Source organism: Falco rusticolus, chromosome 4, assembly GCF_015220075.1.
Source record: "Falco rusticolus isolate bFalRus1 chromosome 4, bFalRus1.pri, whole genome shotgun sequence".
NCBI classification, from domain to species: domain Eukaryota; kingdom Metazoa; phylum Chordata; class Aves; order Falconiformes; family Falconidae; genus Falco; species Falco rusticolus.
Genome location: NC_051190.1, coordinates 29,434,951 through 29,456,801, shown reverse-complemented (window position 1 = coordinate 29,456,801; position 21,851 = coordinate 29,434,951). Strand labels below are relative to the sequence as shown.

General features: G+C 40.3%; 1 protein-coding gene across 4 annotated transcripts in view; it reads left to right on the top strand.

Moving 5' to 3' along the window:
• Positions 1-21,851, top strand: part of SDK1 (sidekick cell adhesion molecule 1) — a 412,303-nt gene that overhangs the window by 250,541 nt on the left and 139,911 nt on the right. For all 4 annotated transcript variants that reach the window (XM_037385086.1, XM_037385085.1, XM_037385087.1 and 1 more), the window contains 7 exons: positions 682-793; positions 1,722-1,912; positions 11,133-11,216; positions 17,229-17,423; positions 18,646-18,762; positions 19,021-19,188; positions 21,240-21,342. In XM_037385086.1, coding sequence (XP_037240983.1) covers positions 682-793; positions 1,722-1,912; positions 11,133-11,216; positions 17,229-17,423; positions 18,646-18,762; positions 19,021-19,188; positions 21,240-21,342 — 970 coding nt within the window. The remainder of the gene's footprint in view (positions 1-681; positions 794-1,721; positions 1,913-11,132; positions 11,217-17,228; positions 17,424-18,645; positions 18,763-19,020; positions 19,189-21,239; positions 21,343-21,851) is intronic.

The window sequence follows — 21,851 nt, the reverse complement described above, 5'->3', positions numbered from 1 at the left end:
TAATTCACTTACTAAATGTATACGGGGAAATTTACTAGCAGCTTTTTTACCATTTTATAAGTGTCTGCTGACTGTTGCATAAGCTAAATTATTTACAGTATGATGCCTCACAAAAGAGTAGCAGATTTGGGTTATTTACTTTCCTGATAAGAAAAAGGGATTGAAGTTGCTGTGATATGCTGCTTTGTTAATTTTATATTTGTTCCCCAGTGTGTAAAATCTTTTTAAAGAACTAACATGAGTATTGGCAGACTCTTTTGAAATAGTGTGGAAGTGGTAAGATTAAACAAAACATGAAAAGGTCTTAAAAATATAAGTCAGCAAGCGTTTGATAAAAATAAAAGTGCTCAACAATAGAAAACCTTTAGGATGCTTAATTTATTTGCTCTCCATTTGAGAATGGCCCCTGCACTCCATCTGGGAGTAGTTCTTGTGAGTTATGTGTTTTGAATGATAGCAAGCTGGGTATATTGAAACAACGTGTTTGTACAGTATAATGAAAGCCATCAAAAATGGTCGTGCCGGAGATCTCTCCTTAATGAGGAGATTAAAATCCATGGTGAGATTGAAGAGTGAAATTTGCAGCTGTGTCACTTGACAAGATCCTTTGCCTGGAACGTGTCAGCCATCGCTGTTTGCAGATGTACCAAGACTTCACAAAGTTTCTTTCTGCCCGTGCAGGTGCCGCAGACGTGTCTGACACCGCAGCTCCTGTCATTGCCATCCCTCCACAGAACACCAGCGTTGTCGCAGGGAGCAGCGAAGTCACGCTGGAGTGTGTGGCCAACGCAAGGTACCGTGCAAGCCGCAGCGGGGTGATAAAGAGCTGGTTTTAATGCACTGTCCTTTACCAAGAAGGACATAGGAAGTAATTTTCATTTTTTTGATGTATTTAATGATTGACGCGGAATGCTTGCTCTCCAAAGTAACGTTATGAATAATCTTGTTTGTCCAACATCATTGAATTAAATGTATTGATTTTTCTGCCTGAATAAGGATGTAGGCAGAGTTACTTTCCCACCTGTTACTCATAAAAAAGTAGAAAAGTAGGATAGTGTCATTCGGTCAGCAGGCGTTATCTTAAGGAAAAAGTTAAGCATTAACAGGATTTCAGCTGTGTTGCCTGTTGACATGAAAAGTCATATTGTTGGATAGTCTGTACTTCCTAGAAAATAAATTAGTGAGGATCTCCTATGAAGTAATTTATTACAGATGCTCTCATTTTACAATGATTATTGCCCAACTTCTTATAATGCGCCATAATAAGAGTTCACAGTCTTCCTCCCATGTTTCCGTCTAGTTGGCCTTGAACAGCGTGCAATTCCAGTGCAAGTGTATAGTTGAGGCCCTCGGATGAGAAGATGACCAGCTGATTCACTTTCCCTTCTGAGAGATGATCTTGATATGATTAATACTGTTTTGATAATTCAGTCATAATGAAAGCACTTCCCATGCAGCAGATTCCCACAGCAGTATTTACTCCTTTTGCTTAGAGAAATCAAATTATTAGTGCTTAAATTCTATTGCTATATCAGTTAGCTGTACTTGCATAATGCCACTTGAGTAGTCTCGATATGTAGAAGCCATATATACATTTATTACTTAATAGTGAATGTCAGGGGTAGACGAAGCTGAGAGAAGTTTTATAGCCTGTATATGACAGTGGACAAGATTATTCTGTAATATATATGTTTTATTGTTGTATTCTTGAACCTCGGCAGACCTCTTGAGAGACTAACCATGACCTGGAAGAGAAATGGAGTGAAAATAACCAGTGGCGTTAGCAGTTTTGGGAGACGACTCACTATCAGCAACCCAACCTCTGCTGATGGGGGGATGTACTTCTGCGAAGCGAAACTGAGAGACAGCACAGAGGAACCAGCAAGAGCAAAAGCCTTCCTTTCTGTAATCGGTAATTCTCAAGGCAATGTGTTTTTTAGTAAAACAGGCTCTGGACTGAGGTATAATAGGAAATAAAATTGATATCTTAATATTTTATTGACCTTACATTTGAACCTTTCTTCAGAGAATGGAACAAAGGAGGTGAAGGAGGGTTATCTCCCAAATTAATTCAGCTGTTCTTCCCCATGAATATAAATTCATCAAATAGATTATTATTTTTAAACACTGATGTGATTCTGAATCCCCTGTGAAACTATACATTTAATCAGAAGTTGGGGAAATACAGTAGTAAAATCCTTATTGGGCAGCTTCCACATCTTGGCTTTTAGATGCATTAAATCTTGATTAACTCCCAGCTTGCTTACATCTAGTTTTAATATGTCAAGTGCCTGTACTTCCGAAAGAAGCCTTTTAGGAGCACTTGTGTGCGTTGTCTCTTGCAAGTGCCAGTCAGGGGGCCAAGGACGTTCCTGAACACACAGGCAGGCAGATACCATTACCAAGGTAACAAACTGGAGAAGGAAATACCATTGAAATTGGTGCTACATGCTAGACCTTCAACTCCTAGGGAAACTTTGGCCTTCATATTTTTAAAGGGACATTGATGCCCTTTCACTACCTGTCTCCACCATCACCTCAGTGTTGGAGTTTTGCTGTAGCAAGGAGGTTGTCATCTGGAAATGGTAGCTACTGTGTATGTCATATCCTGATGTAATAATGCAAATTAGAACACTGCACACAGTGCAGAGAGTTTTTTGACTTTTAGAATAAAGGATGTTTTAGAACAGAGACATTTAGATGTTTTAAGCCAGAGCTGATTGTGTAAAGTCTAGCTTTTATGTAATGGTCCCAGTAATAACTATGCAAGTGTCCTGGAGAGGTTATTGTTCTGGCAATGATACAAGTCTCAGCCTTGATCAGAATTCATGCACATGCATCTCTGTAGTTCTGTAGTGCATTGCAGAGGGAATTCAGCATGCAATTCTCCACAGCATTTTAGCCCTCTGAAAATACATTTTAGAGGCTGCTGTATGGTCTGTATTCTATTAAAGCAATTTATAGTAGTTCACACTAAATGAGAAAACAGCGCACTCTACAAAGCTCTGCTCCAGGTTCATTTGTAGCACTGTGTCTCTATTATATTTATTACCTACAGGATGAAGTTTGGTACCAGTCTTTTTCTTTGTACTGTGTTTCTTAGAATTATTACCTCGTGGCTTTCCTTCCCTTTAAGGAGCAGAGATGGATTTCATTTATTTATGGGTTTTGTTTAGGCTTTTCCTTATTCATAAGATTTTATTGTAACTAGTTTAACTTTGCTGCTATGCTGTCAGATCAGTCTAATGCAATACTTAAAGCAGCCTCTCAGTTAATCTAAACGATTCTTAAATACAGTTACAATAAAACTGAGAAACAATCATTGGGGAATCATATTAAACTAGCAGTGCTGCCTTTCTTTAATAGCTTATCTGCTTTCTTATTTTTAAATGTTTTATTTATTTCTTAGCCAGTTTTAGGGGGCTGTCAGGGAATGAAGTTATGAAAAGGCCTGTAGATAAGAACAAGCAGATGAAAGAAAGCAGAAACAAATTGGTTACCAATTACTTTTATTTCCTCGTGATGGAACAAGACACTTCAGTTGCAGGTGTTTACTCAATGTGTCAGCAAAGCCTGATAGATTTCTTTCTTTATGAGTTTCTTAAGCTGCAGGATGGATCTCTAATTCTAAACAGGAAGCCAGATCAAAGGATTAGTAGTTAATGCATAACTTATATTCAGCCTTAGAATTCTTGGATGGATCTGGCCATCAATTAATCAAGGGATGGATTCTAGAGGAAAGTGCAGATGAGATTCAAACCTAGGAATTTTTGCAGTGTATCCCCCTCGTAGTCTGTTGGAGTAGTAGAATCATAGAATCATTTAGGTTGGAAAAAACCTTTAAAAGCATCGAGTCCAACCATTAACCCAGTGCTGCCCAGCCCACCACTAACCATGTCCTTAAATACCACATCTGTGTGGTTTTTGAACATTTCCAGGGATGGTGACTCCACCTCCCTGGGCAGCCTGTCCCAGTGCCTGACCACCTTTGTAGTGACATTTTCCCTAATATCCAGCCTAAACCCCCTGGCACAACTTGAGGCTGTTTGCTCTTGCCCTGTCGCTTGCTCCCTGGGTGCAGAGACCGACCCCCCCTGCCCGCAGCCCCCAGCTGGAGGGAGCGATCAGGTCCCCCCCGAGCCCCCTGCTCTCCAGGCTGACCCCCCCCAGCTCCCCCAGCCGCTCCCCACAGGGCTTGTGCCCCAGCCCCTTCCCCAGCCCCTGCCCGGCTCTGGACACGCTCCAGCCCCTCCACGTCCCCCTGGCAGTGAGGGGCCACAGCTGAGCCCAGGGTTCGAGGGGCGGCCGCACCAGTGCCCCCAGTGCAGGGGGACGGGCACTGCCCTGGCCCTGCTGGCCACGCTGGTTCGGGTACCAGCCAGGATGCTGCTGGCCACCTTGGCCACCCGGGCACACGGCCGGCTCCTGTTACTCCCAGTACTCACAGAGAATCAATTACACCTGTCCATTTGCACGCATAAAATATTTGTGGTGTGTACGTGTTGATGGTGACCTAGTAATGAGCTGTACTACTGGGATAATAACGCTGTGTGGACTTAATAAGGGGTCTCAACTAACAGGAAAAGGAAATTATGTTCATAGAAGAGGTTTGTTTCCAAAATGATTGGGATAAATCAAATACAGACCCTCAATATTATGGTAATGAGAGCTTTTATGGATTAATAGAAAAAAAATACTTTACTATTAACAGGTAGAATAGGGGTAGCAATAAAAAAAATGCATCAAAGATAAAAATACAGAGTTAACCAAAGGTTTTTTACACAAGTATCAGTCCTTGCCTTTCCCAGCTCAAGGATGTCACACAGCTTGAATGTGGGCTCAGATGGTGATGAGCTTTATTAGAAGGCAGTGGAACTTAGTCCAAAGGCATGTACTCAGTTCAAATTATCATTTGTGGCCTACAATATTACCTCTGATTATTTTTTTTTTCTGGATATTTCTGAGAGTATGTCTCAGTTTGTAAATAAAAATAACAATAATATTTGAAAAATCTGAATACCTAATATAATAAAGTAGTACTGCATATACAAGAAGAGCATCCTTTAGTCTTGTGCTGGACTGCAGTTTTCATCTGAACGTGGCAAGAGGCTTTCTGACATCTTCGTATTGTTCCAGCAAAGATAAACTGAGGTGGTTCCAAACCTTGGTTTTATTAGCTGCAGTTGTTATAAATTTTTAAAAGGTGGAATGTTCCTCAGTTGGCAGAGTAACAGTATGGGAAAGATTTGTTGCAGATTAGATAAGAGCACATTTGTTTTATCAGTAACAGTTTGAAGATTAAGTAATTTAAGGAGTCTTCTCGTGAACAAACTAATTTGAAAACTGAGCTAATCTTAAATTCTTTTGCTCCAGTTCTGCAAATCCCGTTAGTGACAAATTGCAGTAGTCGTTTTTTAAGTGACTGCTCTATGGGAAATTAAGAATTTTAGGAGCTTAAGAAAATGAGGAACGAAACCTTTCTACTACACAAAATCTGTGCTGCTCTTTAAATTAGATGCAGTCGGAAAGTAAGTTCTGAACAAAATAAGGAGAAAAACAATTAGAAAGTATGGCCTGGCATGATGGGGTGTTGTACAAACTGGGTGGTGAGGCCCTGTTGGCCTGTCCAAAGGAATAGGATGGAATAAAGCAGAATCACAGTAGAGGGCTTTCATCCTTATTGGAGCAGTTTTGTGCCCAAAGAACTAAATTAATAGACATATTGTTCTTATCTAGGCATTTCCTAAGGAGAATTTTTACACCCCGGCTGGATAGACCTCTATCTGAAAATAGGATGATGCGGGAGTGTTGTAGGGCTGTGCCTGTCCTGAAAGGCTACCCTGGTTCCCATCAGGTGCAAAGGATAAGGCTTCGTGGGATCATGGGATTCAGGAACACATAAGAAAAGTGATGAGGTTAGGGTGGAGGGCTCACCTGGCTAGGGTCTGAGATAACTATAGGGCTCTTCCTCCACCACTGTACTTCTCCAGGAGTGCTGAGATGCAGGAGAGCCTTCTTTGTGCATTGCCGTTGCTCACGGGTTTGCGTTGAATGTATATGTAACGGCCGGAGCAGGAGTTCTTCCTCTGTGACTGCCAGCCTCGGTACCTTGTGCTCAGGTCTCATGGCTCTCGCTTAGGCACTTGGAAACGCTACAAATGATGTCCTGAAAGCAGAGGAAAGTATTTTTCCATGATGCTTGTACTCACATATCGTGCTTAAGAAAAGACCACGATGACTGTGTTCATGTACTTTATGTAAGAAATGAGAGTTTTCAGGAAAACTATAACATGAAATGTCTTTGGATTTGCTTAAACTGCAGTTTGGACTCAAAGCAGAGAAATGTTCGTGATTTTTGGTTTGGCATGCCTCAGAGGGACTTGAGATGGACACAGACGTGTCACCTTGGGCTCGGATGTGCACAGGACCTATATTGCAGTGACGGAAATGGACTTCTGGGAGCTCCAGCTTTGTCTCTGATCTTCAGAAGTTTCCCCTTTCAGTTCTGCAGACAGGAGCTGTGTTCCCTGTGTTGTTATAAGGTTTCAGAACACAGAGAGCGCAGCTCGCAGCAGGGCTAGTAGCAAGAAACTAAGTGTAGCTTTTCAGGTCTTTCTGTTTTACCCTGATATTCATGCACAGAAAAACCTGCTTCAAGGAACCTGTCGTACCTGCACAGACCATGGGGCTGCTCTCCCAGCATGGCCAGGCTCATCGACTGGCTGCAGTTACAGGCTTTGTACCTACAAGGGACTCTCAAGTTTCCAGTTCTCCTTTCTTTAGAAGATAGTCATCAAAAAAATTAGTTTATGGTAATGTTAGAGAAGGGCTTCTATATTGAAGGCTCAATTTTCCTCTTAAATATGCGGGCCTGAATTTCTGAGTGATGCAGGAATTTCGGCTTTGGAGCAGCCCCAGGGACTTTCTCTGTTCTTTCTGACTTTCATGTATGTATCTAGGATTAGGTCACACATCTCCAGTGCAGCTTGAAGGGTATGTAATGGATGCTGACTGCTATCTTTTGAATGTTAAAATCAGTGACCATGTAACTCTGCGTGGGGGAAGTTAGAACAGTATCAAATTTTGCAGACTCCCAGAGGCTTTGCAGAGAGGCTGTCTTTTCAGTGATGTCTGTAGTGCTAAAAACGCCCTGAAACCTTCACCAACTATTAAAAGCATACATTTATATTCAAATATTCTTTCTCTCCTTTGCTTGTTCTTGACCTTTTAGTTAAGATCAGTCAAACACCAATACAATATCCGAACAATACAGTATCTGTTTCTTTCAGCCTAATATGTGATGTGACCTCTCTCATTGCATACCACAATGCCCTGCCAGCAGGGAGAACTCAGTGTAATGGATCCGTTCCTATTCTAACTGTTGTGATTCTGTGATTTCCGAAAGATTTAAATGTTTGACCTGATACCAACAGACTGCTGTCATTCCTAGAAATTGCTGTGTCTAGAGGCTTGTGTCTGGCGCGTTACTAGTTTTGAAGATGTTGTAATTTCACCGCACAAATTTCAACACATGATTATTGCCTACATCAATAAATGTTCAAATTTGTACTGTGTGTTTCAAACCAAGCCTTATAAATATGCAATAGAATCACATATACAGACAGCCAGAATGCCCCTTCAGAATGCCATCTGACCCCTATAAATATTGCTGCATTTTTATGGTCACTTTCTGATAGTTATTCACCAGGTGGTGTATAACCCAAATTCAGATACCCTGCATTTTTACTTGTGATTTATGCTGGGGCTACAGGCCCTCAGGCACAACCTGATGAGCAGATGATAGATCTGACTCATCTGAAAAGTGAGGAGCTTAGGTTTCAGTTGTCTAGCACCTGGAACTAGAGCTATTTCTTCCCCAGCCTGAGTTCTGTTGAAGCCATAGACCCTTCTATGAAGCAAAGAACCTTTTGAGCATCCCTTTTGCTAGCGTGAGACACATGGATGTGGGAAATCAGCACAGCTTGCATGGAAATCGGTTTGATTTCCCTGAAAGCCCTAAGAGTGTACCTACCCCGGTACTGCTGTGATTCTCTCATACCTTAAATCACCAAGACTAATTTTCTGTGTGTATTAGACTTGGGATGCCACAGTGCTGTTGTCCACATGGGATTCTAGATTTCCAGAATTCCTTTACGAATTGGCATTGCCTTCCCACCCAGGCTTGTCTCTGTCTCCAGGCAGTAGAAGCAGGTAGTTAACAATCAGCACGTTGCAGAGTTGCTTCTGGAAGGTTTTCTGCCTGTGCTTAGATTTCTGTCTGTGCTTATCACGCAAGAATGAGGTCTGGCTCCCCTGCGGGCTGCTGTTGTCTCAGCCTCTTGACCCTCTGTGTCAATTTTAGCATTTGGCAGGGCTTCCAGCTGCTGGAATGTCCATGAGAATTGAGTTCAGCAGGCTTCAGTGTAAGGAAAAAGCTGGGTCTGGGCTTGATGAAGACCAAAAATCATATCTGTTGGCACACCTACAGCCTGAAAGTCCTCTGGGAGTTGTCTGTGGCCTTTAGATTGCATCTTTCTGCTGCTCCTGCTCTTTTTCTGTCTTTTCTGCTTCCGTTTCTCCCTGCTTCTTTCAAAGAAAGCTGATGTGAATCTTCCTTTTATAACATCACATCCCATTTGCCAAGTGACAGTTGCCACTGACTTCAAGTTCCTTGTCAGGTAATTCATTGCTTGATACCTGCTCACCTAAACATCTCTAAATGTAATAAGTTTCTTTGAGGGAGGTGTATAGGATTTAAAGGATGGAGCACAGACTGTAGGATAGGATTTTGGAAGAGGTATGGGGAAAGAAGACTGTATAAATATGCCAAGTATAACTGCAGTAACTGTATGCCACAGCAGCAGTGGTCACAGAACCACTGGCATCTTTGAGGTCACGTTAAGTGCTTTGCAGCTGGACTGCAGGCCCGTGTTGAAGAGAAAAATTTGCAAATTTATCACTGGTGTGTGAATACGTTGCTGATCTAGGAGAAAATTTGAGAGCTGGTAGGTGAAGACTGCCGTGTTTAGAAATGGGCCTGTTAAGGGCAGAGTGCCTTACGGAAGGGGGGTGGAAGATGTGCAGTCAGGACCTGCCTCAAAAGAGGAAAATATATTTGAACTTCACTGGCTAAAGAGACACCCATCGAGGAAGCCCAAAGTTAGAAGTGAATGCGTGGATGTGGGGGTATGTATCTGGATGATGTCTTGATCCTGCGCTGCTTTGGCCGCCTTTCCCCTTCAACTCGCCTCACGATCAAATGAAGTTGCCATAGAATGAAAGCTTCAATTTTTTTGAGAGATGGATAGAATACTTAGGTGCGTGTTCACAGATATGTAGATAAGTAAAGTTTGGGAATAAAAAAGATAACATTCTGGAAAGTGGAGTGCAAGGAAAACATCAGACAAGGCTTGGAGAATGGTGTGAGAAGAAAGTGTGCTTGGAGTTAAAGCATGGGCTGAGATAAATTGCAGAGGACTCAGCAACTTAGTTGATCAAATGTGTCAAACTGTGTGCCATCAGTGAATTTCAATTAAATGTTCAGCTTTTCAATTTGTTGTTTAGATTAATGCATGAGATCATGTGCAATAAATCACAGCTGATTATGCATGTTTATTAATAGTTTTATATTTAGGCAGTGAGGATCAATAATGTTAACACATGTATATTATTAGAATATAATAAATCAGGTAGCTTGTTTTGTTGGGTTTGCTGGGTAAATGCATATTCCAGGCTGTTTTGCAACCTCACCTCCTCCTCTGCACAAGATGTCAAAGACTAATATTGATTTACTTTATTTGGAATGAACACAGAATTGTAATATCCATTGGTGCTCAAATGAGACCCCAGTTCTGTACACTCTAGCAAGTATTTTACTGCAGTTAGTGGGAAGGAGTGCTGGGAAAGGGGGTTTTGCATTCTAATCTGGTGCTTACTGGTGTGTACCTGCTGGCGTGTCCAATCATCCCTATGAAATGGTTGCATTACTTGCCATACTACAGGTGGTAGCAGGAGAAGTAAGATTTTTCAGGATAAAATTATGTGGGTTTGGTTTTATTTATGAAAATATTAATGTCCTGTCAATAATACAAATCGCACATCTGGTTTTCAGGCATGCTTGGTGAACAGAATTGAAAGAAGGTCAGCTCAAGTGACCTTGAATCTTATTGTAGCTTACTATACTTTTTCAAACGTACTTGATTTCCTTAAAATGGAAGTACAAGTAACTTGTTCTTACAAGCTACTGATTTCTGTGTTTTCTAAAACTTACTAGCAAGTTTGTCTATGCTACAGTAGAACTCGTTATAATCTAATAAAATGCTTCTAAAAACAGTACTCAGATGATAATTGCATTGAACAGACTATGCCAGTTTTTAGTTACCATGATAATTACTGCAACCTTAATGCCTGTGGGACTTTGACATGATGCTCTTCAATTTTATGCTGCATAGAAGAAAGAGTTACATGACAGCATACTCTACGATTTCTGGAATCTTGTCTTTGTTTAATTAAATGTCCAATATCTTTTCTTTAGCCCTAATGATAAAGTGTGGATTTTTATGATTATTACTATAACTTCAATTAAAGCATTAAATCTGTTTGCTTTCAAGAAATAAAACAGTTGAGAAATTTTTTTTTTTAATTATGCCGCACTTGTCCTCTGATGTTGGTTCTCTGACATGCTACAGCACTTTATTTGGCATGCTTCATGCCTTCATGAGGTGGAATTTAGTTTAGATACTGAAGCAAACTATCCTATAAAATACTCTGTTGTAAATATAAACCTTTACAAACCTCTCGGGAGGGCCTTACTGAGCGAAGAATTAAAATGTTCCATGATTCAGACCTATAAAATGAAAAGTAGCCCCTGCTCTGAGTATTAACTTGCAGTGCAAACCCCTAAATCTTACCTTACGTTGACTTGACTCTAGAATCCTTACTTAGCATAGGAAAAAAAAGTTGTTGGCTTTTTCTATGATGTTTTTACTATCAAGAAAAGTACTTTCAGTTAGAGACAAACAAATACAATGTGTGTGAATAGATTATATGATGAATGTCTTTACATCAACACCTCTTTTTCATTTGGCTGTGGCTTTGTTTGTTTACTTTTGTTCGCTCTCCCCGTTCTAAAGAACCACCGTATTTCACGGCCGAACCCGAGAGCGTGATTTTGGCTGAAGTGGGGAAAGACGTGGACGTCCTGTGCCAGGCGATGGGTGAGTGTGCGGAACAATTCCAACCAGGATGAACGATATCTGTATGTTCTGTTTTAAAGAAAGTATCTTATATAAACTTTTCATGTTTTGGGGCCTCTGCGTTACTGCTAGCTATCACAGATCCCAGGGAGAGGGATGGCCTTTGCCCTTGGAAAATCCAGCAGTCCTCCCAGTTTGGTTTAGGTGTGAGTGATGCTGGTACATCCATGTTTGCCTGTTGAGCAGGGCAGCTCCCGCTCCCTTCCCCCTGGTAGCTTGCTTTTGCTTCATAGTTGTCCTTACGTAACAGACATTAGTGTCTTGAGCCAGAAAATTAGCTGAGTTGAAAGTATGGTTATGGAACCCATCATTTTCAATGTAAACAGTAATTTCAACAATTCACATGTGCTTTTTTCTAAAAGTTATGGAACTCTTACAATGAATAGAAGCATCAGTAGCTCTGACATTTAAGTGTAGTTAAGAATTCTGCAGGAGGAGAATTACAGACAGTTTTTAATTGGCAAGTGTTTTAATAACATAAAAGGCTTCAAATGTGTAGAATTCCACCTAAACCAAAAGGGTTTTTTTTAAGATTTAGTTCCAGAGAAATAGAAGCACCCCCTAGTTTAGCACTCTAGTAAGATACAAGGTGTTGCAGTCTGTGATTGGAGCATGTGTCTAGGTCAACGAATTACTACATGACTTTGGCAAGTGGCTGCACTTTTTGTTGTCTCACTTTCCCTAATGTTGAGTTTAACAAGCAATGCCCATAAAAATGCCATCAAATCCTTGGGTAAAATGTACATACCCTTGATTAAAAACCCACCCTAACCTAACAAACAGCTTGTTTGGATGGGCTTTTCCTCTAGATCAGAGCCAACATGTGATTATATTATTTCCACTATGATTTAAGTGTTTCTTAATGCTTGATGTAGGAAAGGGTCAACACTACTTTTCCAGAAGGGAGCTTTGCAAATAGCGAGGTAAGCAAGTGTGTGCGTGAGGGTTCTTCGGCTGATTTGGAATGTCAGAAGCCTCTGATGAGGTCTCTCACGAAAAGGCTCTTGTAGAAATGAAGCTATCAGGTTATAAGAAACAAGGTCATCTTGTTAATTAATAGCTTTTTAAGTAAGTCACAGCAGGACCTGCTGTCAACGGAGTTGCCTAGGAATCTCTGCTGGAACCTGTGCTGTTCAACATACTCTTAAATGCCATGAAAAAGAGGGTGAATAGTGAGCTGGTAATATTTGCTGAATATATAAAATTATTCAGAACAGTCAACATTAAAACTGACCACAAAAGAGTTGCAGAAGGTTCTGATGATTTGAACTGACTGGACAATAAACTGGCAGATGAAATTATTGACAGAGATTAAATTTTCTATTACTATGGAGAAAAGGTATGTTTTCTGAAAACCTTAGTTCAGTGCCAAGCCCTGGTTGGGAATGTTAGGTGCTGGGGAGAAAGAAACAGAAAAAGATAAGAGAATGCTGCTGTGTGAATCCATGGGGCAGCACCCTCATCTCAAATACTTAACGCAATTCTAATCACTCTGTTGGAGAGAGCTATGTAGAAAAACTAGAAAAGATACACAAAAGTAGAAATAGTGTCACTAATTGGAGGATTACCGTGGTTTTTGAATAACGAGGAGTTAAATTGGCTGGGACGTTTTGTGAAAGAGGTGACTGACGGGTGGGTGCCATATGGGAAGGGGAATGGGGGAAGATGATTTTGCATTGCTTGGTGCAGGAAGCAGAGGAGGCACCCAGCTGAATTTTCAGATAGGAGTTGTGCGATAAAAGAAAGATAACACTTTTTCAAAAAACATAAACTGTGGAGGTCATTGGTCCAGGCAGTAGCTGAGATCAGAAATAAAAATTATTTAGAAAAACAAAATTTATGGGAGAAAAATCCAGTAAGGACTATTAAACACAGCTGCGTGAATGCAACCTCTGGCTCAGGAAATAGCTAACGCAGAGGTTACTGGAGCTGAGAAGGTGGAAATAGTGCCGTGTCCTTGGGCTGCTCTTGCATTCTGTGCCTGTGCATCTAAGACAAGACAATTTCAAAGGAAAGAAATGTGACTGGCTAGACATTTATTCTGGCCATGTGCCAAACTCTATGCTTCAGCATGTTTTGACAAATACTGGCTTTTTTTTTTTTTTTTTTTAAATCGGAGAAGATTTTTCAAGTAGCAGAATTTAAAACTAATGTTGGTATCATTACAGAAATAGAGTTAAAAAAGCATTCTGAGATTTCAAAAGAAAAATATTTCACTACCGCACAATTAGTTGACGAATCTCTGGACTAGTTCACTGTCACTGAAAAAAAACCTATCTGCTGTCTCAAATGTTTTTCACCTACTCAAAAAAAAAAAACCAACAACAAAACAAACAAACAAACAAAAAAAACACAACCTGGAGGGACTGGGGAGAGAAGAGGCTGGCTCTTCCTTCTACCCTAACTCTTCCTTACAGCACTTTAGCTCCCAAGGGGATTAATAGGGCACTCTTAACCATTCTCAGTAGATGAGGTCATGTTGGAGATATGGGAACCCTTACTAGGCAAAATTATTTATTTCTGCTGAACTCTTATAGCACACATCTGATCTGCTGAAGAATGCGGTGCAGGAGTATGGAAACCTGTCTTCACGTGGATCATTTTGCTGAGTACCTATAGCACAGACTTATAAGGGCCAGGTACTAGTATTAAATAAACATAAAGGAGCTTTGATCCATTATTACAGAAACCTGGCATTTGCCAGCATTTAAAAAGGCTAAATGAAGATTGCTGTCTCCCTGCTCCGAGCTAGGAGCTAGAATAAAGCACTGGGGGAACTGCAGAGCTGCCCCGTACCTTTACTACAAATAGAAAGACAGATTGTATTTCCCCCAGCCCCATCAAGTTCTGTGCACAAAGCCCGTTTGCCAAGTCTTGGTGCACTTTGAATGTGTGAAAGACAGATTAATTTCACAGTATAAGCAGAGATTAACTGTAAATAAAATTGCAGCTTCCACAGACTAGCTTTATACTTCCCTGTAATGGAGTTTCAGGGTACCAGAGTGCGCAGTAACCATGCTCTGTTGTGTATCTTTCAGCAGCTGCTGATGCTGCCTGCATTTTCAATGGGTTTCCTTTAAATGCTTTTTCTTATTTGCTTATAGAAAGTTTAGAGCTGCAGGCAGCGGTGGTGGTGTCTAGGGAGTGCAGTTAATTGGACTTTAGTTCTACCTGTTTAGACAAGTAGATGGAAAGATGCTTTTGGGATTCCCCAGTAGCCCACTGGGATCTAGAGAAGGCTATAAAAAATAAATAACAAAAATGACACAGTGCATATTTCGAGTCTTTTATCCAGGTTCTTAAGTAAGTTAAATTTGGCAAAGAGTCAAGCATCTGTTTCACAGATGGGGAAACTGAGCCGCAGATTGCATACATTATTTGCCCAAGGTTACAGAGAAAGTGGCAAAGCCAGAACCAGTCTCAGTTCCTGCCTTGCCTTCTCCTCCACAGCGCTCAATTAATTTCTCCCTGAAAAAATGAATAGTGCTGCAGACATGCTGAGAAATAAGCTTATTTTATTTGTTATTGCTAGTCTTTTAGGCCACTCTGTAATCTCTCAAACAGTAAGGTAGGACAGATGCTGCTTGGAAGGGTATAGTACAAAAGGGCTTTAAAGTGTTTTCTCCTGTTCATAATTTTTTCACCAGAAGTTTTCAGAGAGGAAAAGAAGCGAAATTCCTTTGGGGGTGTGGGGAGAGAAAAGGATGTGGGGGGGGGGGGAGGGGGAGAGGAAAGGAAGCTGGCTTTAACCATTTTTATAGCCAAAGAGGTAGCAAAAGGATAAAAGAAAATGTGTACGACTTGGAAGACAAATCTCTCTGGGAAGACCACTGAAGCCCAAATGAATGCTGCTGACAGGCATCAGAGTACTCAGATAAGATCCTATTATTCAGGCTCATAACTTTGAGTAGAGGAAGATATCCATAACCGAAATGTAGAAAAATAGAGATGGTAATATTTAGTTTGTCAGCTGAGTTGGTGATAGGAAGGTGTATCTCACAGTGATTATAGGATTAGAAGGTTTGCCAATACTGTTAGTAGAATGGGATTTACGGAATGACACCAATGTTAAAGGTTTGAGTGTACTGAATGCAGGATTTCATTATTTCCTAGGTGCCTATCAAGTCTAATGTGTGGGAAAATGGAGTTGCTATTATTTAAACTTGAAATCATTTCCAGGCTTCTCAGCATCAGGAGAACTATTCCATTTTGCATCATCTGTTTCTTCATTACTCAGTGATAATTTGTGTTTGCCCAGGAGGATTTTCAAGAGATGAATAACACTCTCACCGAGAATTCTGAACATTGAAATTTACGCTAATTTTGTATATGGGCTGTTGTATGAAATTTAAATTATGCCTATTGCAAGCTACTACTATGTCTATTCTCTATCAGAAAATGCACTCTGCATAGTGGCTTCCTTCCTGAGATGATTACTTTCTGGATTATGAGTACATTTTATTTTATCAGCAGAACAAAAGCATCAGAGGTGATCGTAGTAAATGACACATGTTTATAAAAGTAAACAGCAGCAACTGAATGTTGTTCTTCAGTTGTTAAATACGTTGCTTTTCCATTCATCCCAGAAGTTAATATAGCTTTTGTCTGTATAAAGAGAATAAGTATACAGAGACAAGATGTGAATGGAAGTATAATACAATAGTATTTAACTTTGGGATTTTTAAAATGACAGCGATGATAATACAGATCTTCCCGAGGTGCTTTCACCTGAGAACCTTAAGTCATTGCCATCATTGCAGTGAACTTCATTGTCTGCAGACGCTCAATTCATCGGTGACATCCCATCCCTATTGCTTCTGTGACACCCTGCTTTGTTCTATCTGGGCAAATATCACTCGCTCGTGAATTTAAGTCCATAGTTCCTTACCTTATTACAAGGGACTGTGAAACTCTGAAATTTGAAGTTATATGTGTTCAAAAATAGCTACTGATGACAAAAATGCCGTGTTTGGGGCTGAAAGAACTTAAATTGGCTTGATACACTTGTGATGCTGTGATTATCCAATTACATAATGAAATACCTGCTTCACTGCAGGGCCCTCAGCACCTGGTCAGTTGGGTGTTTCTGGGATGTAAAGTTAAAATGTTGTCTGATGTGAGGAGTGGGGTGGCAAGACCTGTGTATGACTGTTGTAGGCCCCTGACATCTCTCGAAGAAAAGAGGATCCTACACTATTTGTATACACCGAATTTACAGCCACTCCATCCCAGCTGGCTGCGATATGACTGCAGCAAAAATGTGTGAAATAACTGTGTCAGGGCTTGTAGAACAGGCACATGAAGGGAAACAGGAATAAACGGGGCTGTAAGTTATATCTAGGGTAGGATTTTTGTTTCTCTTTAATGTCTGCATTTTTCAAATAACAGGTGAAGCTCGAGAATGAATAATAGTAGTTTAAAGCTGTCCCATTGTTGGCAACATGCTGTTTGTACATCAGCTCAAACTAAGCTGCCAAATTAAGACTCGAATACAGCCATGTGAGCACTTCATTTTTTTTATCTGTAACTTGCCATTTCATTTTTATTTTGACATCTTAGCTACAGTAGCACAGAGGAATCTTATTTGGGATGGAACAGTCTTATAGACTGGCTGCACACTGCTGCTGTTTAAGTAGCATGATTCTGGCTTTCAAGATGAAATTGCTGTAAATCTTATTTTGTAGTAGCATGAAATATGATTGGGTGAAGAAAGTAATTTGATAACATGTTTTCTCAACATTCCCCCTTTCACTGTTTGCTGGTTTTATTCCCACATGTTCTGCAGTTTATTATTACCATTGATAATGTAAGATGCAGCCTCCATTTATCAAAAGGAACTTATAAAAATATAAGTAATTGGTATACAAGGATGGGAAACCAGGGATATGACCAGAACAGTGCTTAGTATTTTGACTACCTAAAATATGTTTTGCAAAGACTAACAGTGAAATTATTATTCTTTCTTTTTTAAAGGTGTTCCCATTCCCACCCTGGTCTGGTATAAGGACGCTGTTCCCCTCAGCAAGCTGGAAAACCCCCGCTACGAAGTACTGCTGAGCGGTGGGCTGCGGATCCACGCGCTGCGTCCTCAGGATGCTGGAATCTTCCAGTGTTTTGCTAGTAATAAAGCTGGGGAGATACAGACATACACCTACCTGGATGTGACTAGTGAGTAAGGAGTTGTGATACGAGATCGATCGATGAGTTGCCTTGTCTTTTCTGTAGGTGACCCTGCATCCATCAGATTTTTCCACCGCTCTGTGCTCGTTTAGTTCAACTCACAGAACCTTGGTTTTCATCAAGCGTAGCTGCCCTAGCTGTAAGGTACCCCAAAATGTCCTCTGGCCTCAACACATTCTGCTGAAGCCTGTAGCAAAACTTCCCAGGACATTAGGGGCTTGCAGTGAACTCTCCTATTTCACACTACAAAAAGAGAACTTAGTGAAAATAAAAAAAATAATAAAAAAAAGAAAGATTAATTATGATGTACTTTTTTCTTTATACTTAATAATTTAGTTCTATTCTAATGTGATTCTGTTCTGAATTTGAACTACCACTTCATGATTGTGCATGGTATCATTTTGTCTGCCTTTTGTCTAGAACTACAGTTGATAGGGGAAAGAAAGTAAGTTCAAGCTAAATGGCTTATTTTTGGCCAGAAAGTCTGATTAAATGGTTTTCTTAATGAAGTACACTCTTCTCTATGGAAGAATTACAAATCCTAGTAGTCTCTTTTAAAAGCGATTATTAACAGACATTTCTGTAATACTATAACTCCTCTTCGGGAAGCTGATTTTTTAGCCTGAGAGCAGATTACACATACTGACCAGAATCCTACTGGCCGCAGAAAATACATCACCCCCAATTCAATATATATCTGGGAAATGCAGAAAAAAATGTAATGAAATGTAACTGGGGGAAAATAGGAAGGAAAGAAGCCTGGAAAATATCTTGGATAAGACTCAGGTTCTAAATTCTTTTGGCTGACATTTAAGTTTCAAAGTTAATGCCTTTCTCAAGTTGCTTTTCATTTTAAAGAATTCTGTTATAAAGATGAAAGAAAATACTTCTGTTTATCTAGTTTTCTCGACTTCCCCCCCCCAGCCACTCATTTTGAGCTTTATCTTCCTTTTACTGTAAGCCATCTGACTTGTACATGTACAAGCACTGATAGCTTTTTATTTTCCATGTAGGTAATAAACTGAATTAGATAATTCCTAGGAGATGAATAATGAAAGGTTACAGTCACTGCTGAAAGGTTTTCATGTATTATTGTCATGGCCTTCTCCATGATCAGCTCTATAAATGTGGATGTAAAGTCCTGCGTGATAATAGGTAAAGGATCTTTCTGATAGCTGATGCATTGAATTTTTTAAATTTTTCATTCTAGACATTAAACCAGCATTTATCCAGCCTCCAGAAGATACTACCGTTACAGAGGGGATGACCGCAGTGCTAACCTGTGAAGTTTCAGGGGCTCCAAAACCTGCCATCTCATGGAAGAGAGGTAGCCAGTTATTAAGTTGTTGTAGAAAAGCTGTAACCACATTTTCTTGGCCATTCCTATTAATGAGATGCTGTAGCGTCATTTAGTGCATATTTCTTCATTTCCTCGCTTCTGCGAGCAGTGGGCTTGTTGTGGGGCTGTTGTGAGCCAGTGGCCTGAATAGGCTGTAATAGTCTTTTGGAAGAACTAGAATTGCAGCGCTTAATCCGTGCAGTCTACGTGACACTAATCATGCTGTTCTTCCCTTCTGTGTTTCAGGAAACCAGATCTTAGCCAGTGGCTCCGTTCAGATTCCTCGGTTCATTCTTCTTGAATCTGGAGGGCTCCAGATAACACCCGTTTTCCTTCAGGATGCCGGCAATTATACTTGCTGTGCAGTCAACTCTGAAGGAGCTCTGAACGCTTTTGTGATGCTGACAGTGTGGAGTAAGGATAACGCTTTGTTTAAAGTCTAACTTTAATCAAGTATTAATCAATTTTTGTTGTATGCTCAGGAAATTTTCATAAGTAATTAGGCTTTTCTAGTTAATAGAGATACTTGTATGATTTAATAGGAATAATGTATCTATTTTAGGAAACCTATCACAAATACCCTTTTTGTTTATAAAATTATGCGTATATAGTTTTCTATTTTGTGCAAGGAAGTGTATTTAAATAGAGGCTCAGTCACAATTACGATTTTACTCAGGTTTTGCCTTGGCCAATCTTGCATTGCAAATCAGACCTTTTAACTTGTAGACGGGGCGATTTGCAGTTGGTTTCTGCTTCCAGGAGTCTGCAGGCAGTATAGACCAGCCCGTGCTGTTACTGGGGCTGGGGCTGCAGTTACAGTGATACGATTTTCCTCATACCTTTGTACTTCTTTGTGGCCCTGGGCACTGTTGGAAGCCAAACCAAATACAGCAGCCTTCATGCTACAGATTGGCACGGCACAGGGCAACTCATGAAATGATTTTGTCCTTCACCATTTGCTTTTGATCTCTGGTTTAGCATTTGTTCTGTGGGGGAAGAGCGTCTGATCCAACAGGTTCACCTGTGTTACTTCTGAGTTAAAATTAAGTGTAACATGGGTTTCGTTGCTAATAGAGAATAATGGTCATTGATTTGGGACTGAAAATAATTAAAAACAATGAAGGCGATGATGATAAATACAGAAATGTCATGGCCTTCTCTCCTTTCCTGTACTTGAAGTACTGATTATGCTGCTGATGTGTGGTGCATGTTTGGCATTTGTTAATCCCCAAACTGTGTAAGTTAAATCAGCAACATTTTTCCTTCTGGACCTGGGAATACCTGAAAAAAAATACTGACAGTAAATGTAATGGACTTGTGTCATATGGCCATCGTATTACTGACAATATAGAGTTGCTAGACATATCAGGGTGTTGTAAACTGAATGATATTCAGGTGTATGGATCAAGTAAAAGAGATCCTTCCTAATAATTTTTGAATTTTTTTGATTCTTATACATATTAAAGATAGTTCCTGCTCATTGTACTGCACTGGAGAGGGAAAAGAAAAGTGAATATAACCTAATATTTGTGTAGCAACAGCACCATTATAAAGCTAGAAGGCATACATAGGTACATCAGAAATAATGCTAAAAATTCTGTGCTATTAGAATTAGCTTTTGATTTTGCTGATGGTTCCTTCTTGTGCATGTATGAGGTATCTCAGTAGACGCTGATTATCTCTGTAGGGATTTGGGACTGATTAACATTATCCACATATCTTCTCTACTCATCCTAGCTGTCTACCTGCTTCAGCTGATGCTATCTGCTGTTGCTACCGTGAGTTAAGCATAATAGAGATCTTTCACACCGGATCTGGTTGCTGTAGTTACAGCAATTATTGTGTTCTAAGTCTCCAGGAGGTGCCTGAATAAAGATGTTCTGAAACATCTGAGTAAACAGCATATCTATCTTCTATGGAAAATTCAGGCTACCAGAAGCTCCTCCTCCTCTACCCTCTTTTCTGGATTTGATGAGATTGTAGGGTACCATTTCAGTTTTCCTCTTTCTGGGTATTTTTTTCTAGTGTACTCTTTGCACAGATTTTTCTTTGGTGGTGTTTTTGTTTTCCCTGCTCCAAACAGTGTGACATGTTTCCTGACTCAGTGTATGTTTGGGTTCATTCATAACATATTATGAACATACCTACTGCTTTATGGCTTAGGGAGCTGCCGTCGGCGCTTACCACCAGGCAGGTGAGGGTTAGTACAGCTTTAGCACGCTTCCTACCCAGGTCACTGCTGGCTCAGACTCATGCCCTCACTGCTTTTCCTTCCTTGCATCCACAGCGTACTACCTCTTCTTGACGCGGTGACATTAAGAGGGAGGGGAGCTTTCACCGCAGAGACTTGAAGAAGAACGTCCCGCTTGCTTGGAGTGACAGATGTTCAGTTGCCTGCTCTCTGAGTGAATACCCAAGTCAAAATGCTGTAATTTCACCTGAACTATGGCTTGTGTTCCTTTCAGATCGCACATTCATTGTTCAGCCTCCTGAGGACAGCACTGTGATCAAAGGAACTACAGCCACTCTGCGATGTGAAGCGACTCATGATCCTAGAATTTCAATCAGGTTGGTGATGTCAGTTCTTATTTGTGTGGTTTATCCCAGCTTAATTTTATAAGCTATATGAATAGCATTAGGTGAAAAGTTTCAGGACCCCAGATTTTAACACCAGACCCCTGATTACTGCATTATAAGGTTGTACACTGTATCATTAATCATATAAATCCCATCTTCTATTTCAGCCTTATGTATTATTTACAATGAGCTATGTTCCACTTCATGACTTCAATATAGCCTTCCATGATTTTACTGTCAAGGTTAATACACTATCAATAAAACCAACTTGTCAGAAGCTGATACTTAATGAGAGTAAAAGCCAAAGAGAAGGAATAGGATTTCAGAAGTGTTTACATTGGGGTGCATGAAAGCCACACAAGGCATGCCTGTGTTCTTGGAAACAACTCAATAACTTGGGGCTATAGTCTGCTCCAACTGTATAAAGGAGGACAGAATTTGTCTTAACTATTAAAATTTACACTAGAGCTCTTAGAGGATGCTCGTTGGCCATGAAAACT